This window comes from Etheostoma spectabile, chromosome 7 (genome assembly GCF_008692095.1).
Source record: "Etheostoma spectabile isolate EspeVRDwgs_2016 chromosome 7, UIUC_Espe_1.0, whole genome shotgun sequence".
NCBI lineage: Eukaryota > Metazoa > Chordata > Actinopteri > Perciformes > Percidae > Etheostoma > Etheostoma spectabile.
In genome coordinates, this window is record NC_045739.1 from 17,538,897 (window position 1) to 17,545,345 (window position 6,449).

Genomic DNA, 6,449 nt, shown 5'->3' on the forward strand with positions numbered 1-6,449 from the left:
TTCATAATCGAGCACATACAACAGAGGGAGGAAAACACACAACTGGTCTCTTTGTGGCTCTGCCTTCTTTTTATTGAGAGCTTATTGAAAACAAAGAGTCCCCCCTCGTTCAGAGCCTCGGCTGCTATTGTCATATCGCAGTCCAGGTGAAGTGCAGCAATTTGATGGACACAGATACAAGACTGCCCGAGAAAGGCCTCTGATTGAATTGCCACTCGCTGCCATAGCTGCTCTTCATTCCCAGCCTGTCCAACACAGTGTTATAGGCACAGAGTGAGAGGGTCATCCATAAATGCAGCAGGGCTTTCCCAGCCCTCGTCTGACAGGAGAGGTATTGTCTGGATCGAGGTGATGTGGGGATTGTGCTGCTGAGGTTTCCAGCCACTGTGAAGTGGCTGCAACCTTGAGACCCTGAGCTTTAGCTCAAACATTTTGCCATCCTTGTGGGCTCTCAAAGAGTCTCTGGCTTCTATGGGCTGTGGAGGAAAATCTCAAAAGCACCTTCCATCTCTCAAAAGAGAGAAATTGAGAGCAAAACATGTTGAACTTGAACACCTCCCACATAATCACGAGTGTGCTTTTTCAGACATAATAAAAATGCACTGAGCTCTCAAACAGGCTTCCATGGGCTTATTGTGCTCAAGAGGAAAATAAACTATGAAGCAAACCTCTTCTCTCTCCTCCTACTTGTTCTATTGAGGTGTCTCTAAATTGTCTGCATTAGACTATTCATTACGCTGCATGAAGGTGACTAAATCTTTTAAATTAATTTATCACATGCCTTACTCAGTCATCACAAGGTTTTACACATGGACTCATAGAGGAGAATTTCATGACTAAAACAAAAAAGGGATGAAATTCGACACTGCAACTGTGCTACTGTGTTGCTGTCTCACACCTGTCTTTTTCCATGTAACTGGCATGCATGTTCCAGTCAAGTAAACATGGTATATTCGTCTGGTGCTTTGGTTGACTTGGCAACACTGCCATCTTATGGTGATCAGAGAAAAAGAAAAACAGCACTTTGCTTTTCTGAAGCATCTTTATTTAAAAAAAAGTGTATTAATTAACAAAGACATGTTATCACCATCTTACCCTGCCATTTTTATTCAATCCATATATTGTCTCCGGTCATAGCCATCATCATTATCATCATTTTCTTAAAAATGTATATGCACAACATTATGAAATCATATCACCGCAAGCTGTTGCTGATTACATGAAACGTGTTTAACTGGAAAACGCTATGCTAAAGTGGTTTCAGCTATCTAGTTAATTCTCTCATATATCAAACAGTTTGCGGTAAACTTGTTGAACTGTCTTTCCTCAGCAGAGAATCCTCCTTTGGCTGAAACACCACTTTTTGGAAAGGTTTTATCAAAGGGGGGTTGCATAAATTCATCTCTGATCTTTTCAGTGGGGACTTACTCGTTTCTCTCGTGGTCTATTTCTAGTCACTGAACCTCCAGAGAGCCAACACTGTCCCTGGGCTGAGATGCAAGATATGGCAGATGGGTTCGACTTCTCTCTTGGTGTGTGAAAGCCAATCCCCACAACCCACGCCCCCCCCCCATAGTTATGCCTCATAGCATTTTGAGCTTTTTTTTTTTTTTTTTATACCTGGACACCTCTCTGATCTTTCCTCCTTTCAGTGCCTCTCTCTGTTTCTGTATGACAGCTTTGCTCCTCTCCACCTGCTTTCTCCTCCTCCTCCTCCTCCTCTTTTCCGCCCCTCTGGGTCGGACACCGGAGCACCAAAGCATCACACCTCTCCAACCCTGATTCCCAAACCGGCTGCTCGCACTGCACCACAAAGATTCTGTAAAGCTCCAACAGGACGATAAGGATGTTCTTGCAGGTGAAGAAGATCATCAGCTGGTTGAGTACCTGCTCTTGGACCATGAGGTAGAGGCGGTAAAGCAGAAACGGACCATCTTGGAGTCCCACCGTGAGCAGCAAGCTCCACACTTCACTGGAGCAGCAGGAGGCGAACGACGAAGGAGCACCGGGGACGCAGGAGAGACCAGCCACACTTCTCTGTGGAGGCTCACCCTTCGGGGGTTGTGTCTGGGTTAGCACCAGAGGAAACTGCATTAGCGCCCAAGAGAAGAGGCCCAGGCCCATGATGACAACTACTTGGTTGGTTTTGACCTCGGGTTCCTTGAAGGTGTCGAAGATGTCCAGGATGTCGGCACCCAGTCCCACGTAGACCATGAGGAGCTGGGAAAGCTGGTCGCGAGACATGTCCCCCTTGGGCATCAGCCAGCGACCCAGAACCAGCACTATGAGCATGGTCTGCTCCAGGCCAGCCACCCAGTTCTCCGGGTCCAGCTCCACGATGCCCTGGGAGAAGGAAACAGCAACGTCTGGTCACGTCAAAAGCAATTTTTCATAGTTTGTGTTACAGAACAGTAAAATGTTCTTCGGATTCCCTCATTGACTTTTCCTGATATTGATTTGATCAATCATTCGGACCATGAAGATATTATAACGGTACATATATCTTAATATGTGAAAAAGTCAAATGTGTAATCAATGAAACACATTGACAATAATCCATACAACCAGGCCTCTGTATCTTGTAGTTGACTTGTAAGTCAACCACTGATTGTGTTAGGGTTCATTGAGTTTATCCTGACAGAACCCCTTGACATTTCACAACGTTCCTGAAAACACTACGTCTTCAACTTTCAAAAGCTGCCACCCAGCCTCAAGCCCAACTCTAAATCCTACATGAAAGAAACTGCGCTAAAACCACCCCAGAAAGGGAGAGATCTGAGGTTTTTTTTCAGATGCCTATCTGGACTTCATTTCAATGTGTCTATTACACGTGTCCTGCAACTAATAGTTTATCCATCCCCTTGCTAGATTTGAATCTTATCTAACATCAGGTGTTACTTTAATGTGGCTGTGTGGAGGGTGAGGCGGGGAGGGCTGTTTTGTGGTGGGCCGCTTACCGCTGTGATCGGGATGCGAGCCAGCAAATGAAGCTCGGGGCCTGAGGAATTGTTGACAGGCAGCTTGGACTGCAGCAGGCTTAGCTCCAGGAACCAAATGGACGGGATGACAGTACTGAGGTAGAGGAAAACCATGGGGGAGAACCTAAAAGAGGACCACCAAAAGATATGGATGGTGGTGGGGGAAAGGTGGGGGTAGATTCTTTTTAGTGACATGGTTTCTTTCTTTTTTTGCCACCCGTTAAAAAGCGAGAGTCCCCTTTTTTTCCTGAGAGAAGCATCACATTTCAGAAAGGCACTTATTCTCATCATACATGCAAATCCCTCTTGACAGGGCAAAGCCTTCTCCATAAGCAGAGAACTTCAAAGTAAGACTCAGTGAAAAAGAGAGAGGCCTGAACAAAGCTTGCGTCTGAGGATGTTCACTGTGTATGTGCCAGAGAGCTTCAGATTTTGAATGAGACGCTACTTGATGTTGAATGAGGTGTGACACTAAATGCTTATATCCTTTGGAGACTCCTGTAATAAAGGAGTTGTCAGTTTATGTTTCCTCAAGCCAAATATATATATTTTTAAATCTAGCTGGTCAGACACGACTTGACATTTTCTTCATGACCGGACTCTAAAGACTGTGACAGAGACATGATAGCAGACTCAGAACATCAGCTCAGAGAAAGACAGAGAAATAACACAGCAGAGGAATAGATTTGGCTTTGATAGACAGTGAGGGAGAGAAAGAGCTGCAGAGGATAACAGAGAATTTAGTGGCAGAGAATATCACAGACCTACTCCCCACACAAATACAAGTTTACAAAGTCTGGTTACAACACCTCAAACCATGTCACACCTTAAAAAAAGAGCAAACGCAGGTGGTTTGTGAGTGCAAATGTAGTCCACAAACATTTGTGTTTCTCTTAGCTGAAGCAGTTAAATTGATGAGTTCATTTCTGTTGTTTAACGATTAAAAGTGCACCCTCACAATTTAACACGTCGAGATAAGTTTCTCCTTTACTATTCAGCCTGTTGTATAATATTGTCTGCTTTATAAAGCCCCTGATTATGTCATCAGCACAGGCATGATCTAAAAAAAGAGAACCAATTGAGTTGCATTATTGCAAATGTAGGATCCAGCATTTTTGGAACGTGATCCATACTAGGGACTTAAAGTCCTTGTATTTTTGTCTCTTTAGAGTCCCAAAACTTTATGGACGTGCAATACTAAACTGCTGGAGTACCCCTTCAGTACAGTAGCTTTGTTGCCTTGGTCAGATAGAATGGATACGAATATTATGTTGTAACATATGTAACATTGTGGTATCAATGTCTGATATCAAAGCATTCAGATTTTTAGCCATGCTAGCAGCATAGCTCTCGGGATGATATTGTTAATTTGTTGGTTTTTCCTCACCAAATGCTTGCTCTTGTGGTAATCATTGGGTCTCAGTAGATTATAGACTGTGGTTTAGACCTACACTATCTGTAAATTGCCCTGAGATGACTTCTGTTATGATTTGACTTCAAACGAAATCAAATTAAATTGAATTGGTTGGTCTACCACTTTAGTCCAAACTGAAATATTTCAGTATTTGTATGGTTTGCCATGACATTTTGTACAGGCAATTCTGGACCCCAGATGATAATGACTTTGGTGATCGTCTGACTTTTGCTATAGTGCCACCAAAAGGTCAATCCTTTAATTTGTTGATTACCTGTAAAACTAGAGACATCTCGATCGGCCACAGCTGTGGTTAATGTTTTGAGCTAATTAGAGAATGGTGGCATGCTAACATTTATTACTAAGACGGATAACATTGTACCTGCTAAATATGATGTTATCATTTAGCTTAAAGCACTACTGCGCCTAAATACGGCCTCACTGTACCACTAGCATGGGTGCAGACAATGCGATTTGGAATGAAGTTCCAACATTTGTCCCAATTGTAAATCACATTCTGATATTAATAGTGTTTGTGTTTTGCATGTGTGACCTAATAGTTACCATTTCCACTCTGCGTTTTGGGTGCACTTTAGAGTGACAGCCATTTCCACTCCGAGCAGAGCAACGCCCATCAGCAGCAACCAATAGAGTGGCTCCTCTTTAACGGCCACCACACGCCACACTGTCACCACCCCGTGGACCGCAAACAGGAAGCGACTCAGCAAAGCCAGCAGGATGTTCAGGAGACGACACATCTTGCACCTCAGAAAGCCTGTACAGATAATAGTTTTATTCGGGAAAAATCATTTTTGTGTGCCACGTTTACTTTTTAACAGATCATTCTTCCAAGATTGATGATAGTTGAAGCGTTTTCAGCATTTTGGCACAACTCAAATTTTGTTAACCATGTCTCAAAGGTTGCAACAATAAATGTTGTTTCGAACATAACATAATTTTACCTCAACAAACTCAATCTCCAACAGAAAAGGCTTTTGCAGAATGCCAAAGACCTCTTCAATTTCAATAGATTTTACAATAAAATGTAACAAACAAACTCATACAGAATAGTTGTGTCAGGCAGCCAAAAGCTAAACAAAGCATGAAAAATATGTATACGTTACCGGCTGCATCATTACACATCATACCTCCAGTTCAGCTTTCATGATCAATAACTATTGCAACATGTCAGTGTGCAAACATTCCTTTCTGTCAATTAGTCAGTGTAGGATAAAAGCTTCTGAGCTTTGGGGGAATTCAAAGCAAGCAGTGATTAGTAAGCAAGAGTTAGAGAAACTGTTTTGCTGTCAATATTAAAGGACTCCAGGAGGCTTTGCATGTGTTTGCTTGACTCTTCTGATCTCTGTGGATTATTGTGATGACTAGACGACTTGAAAGTCTGCCTTACTGGTTAAGATTCATGACACGTAACTCGGTTGGATTTCGGTCAGGGACTATTGCTGGATGTCTCTCGTTTCCCATGTTTCCTGTTTGTATCTACACAACGTCACCATGCAACCCCTGTCTCCTAAGAATAACGTTTCCATACAACTAAACTGCATATCAGTAACGTTTTAAAAGGAAACACAATTTTTTCCCAGATCCCCCTCCCACCAGCAAATTTCTTAGAGACAGCAGATCATTCATCAGATTGGTTTTTACTGGACAGCACTGAAATTTTAGTAAGTCATGAATTAAGGATCACATGATTGTAATTTTCTTACAAGCTAACAGCAAACGTTACAGAACAATGGAGAGTTTTACAGACCCAAGCCACATTTTTACAACCTGGCAACTCAAATTGTGTTGTTATTAATTGCTTATAACTGCAAACTATAAAGCAAACATTTTATGCATTGAACAGAATTCATGCAATTTGTATGTTTGTAGATACATGCAGTACAAACTCACAGTATAAGCTGGCCTCCTCACAGAGATATGTTAAGATCAGTGTATGTCCCAAATTGCATGGAGGCTGTGCACACCACCATAACAGTCACACACAGTGACTGAGTCTGTATCTGTCCGATTTTGCCTTTTAAACCGTTATATGTGTA

At 42.4% G+C, this 6,449-nt stretch overlaps 1 protein-coding gene across 1 annotated transcript; it reads right to left on the reverse strand.

Moving 5' to 3' along the window:
• Positions 1–260: 260 nt before the first annotated feature.
• On the reverse strand, positions 261–5,370 carry LOC116692970 (transmembrane protein 26). The gene is made up of 4 exons (XM_032521624.1): positions 4,957–5,370; positions 2,958–3,102; positions 1,621–2,343; positions 261–476 (listed from the first exon to the last, which is right to left on the reverse strand). The coding sequence occupies exons 1-4, from the start codon at positions 5,148–5,150 to the stop codon at positions 261–263; spliced, it is 1,278 nt and encodes a 425-aa protein (XP_032377515.1). The 5' UTR covers positions 5,151–5,370.
• Between the last annotated feature and the right edge of the window lie 1,079 nt (positions 5,371–6,449).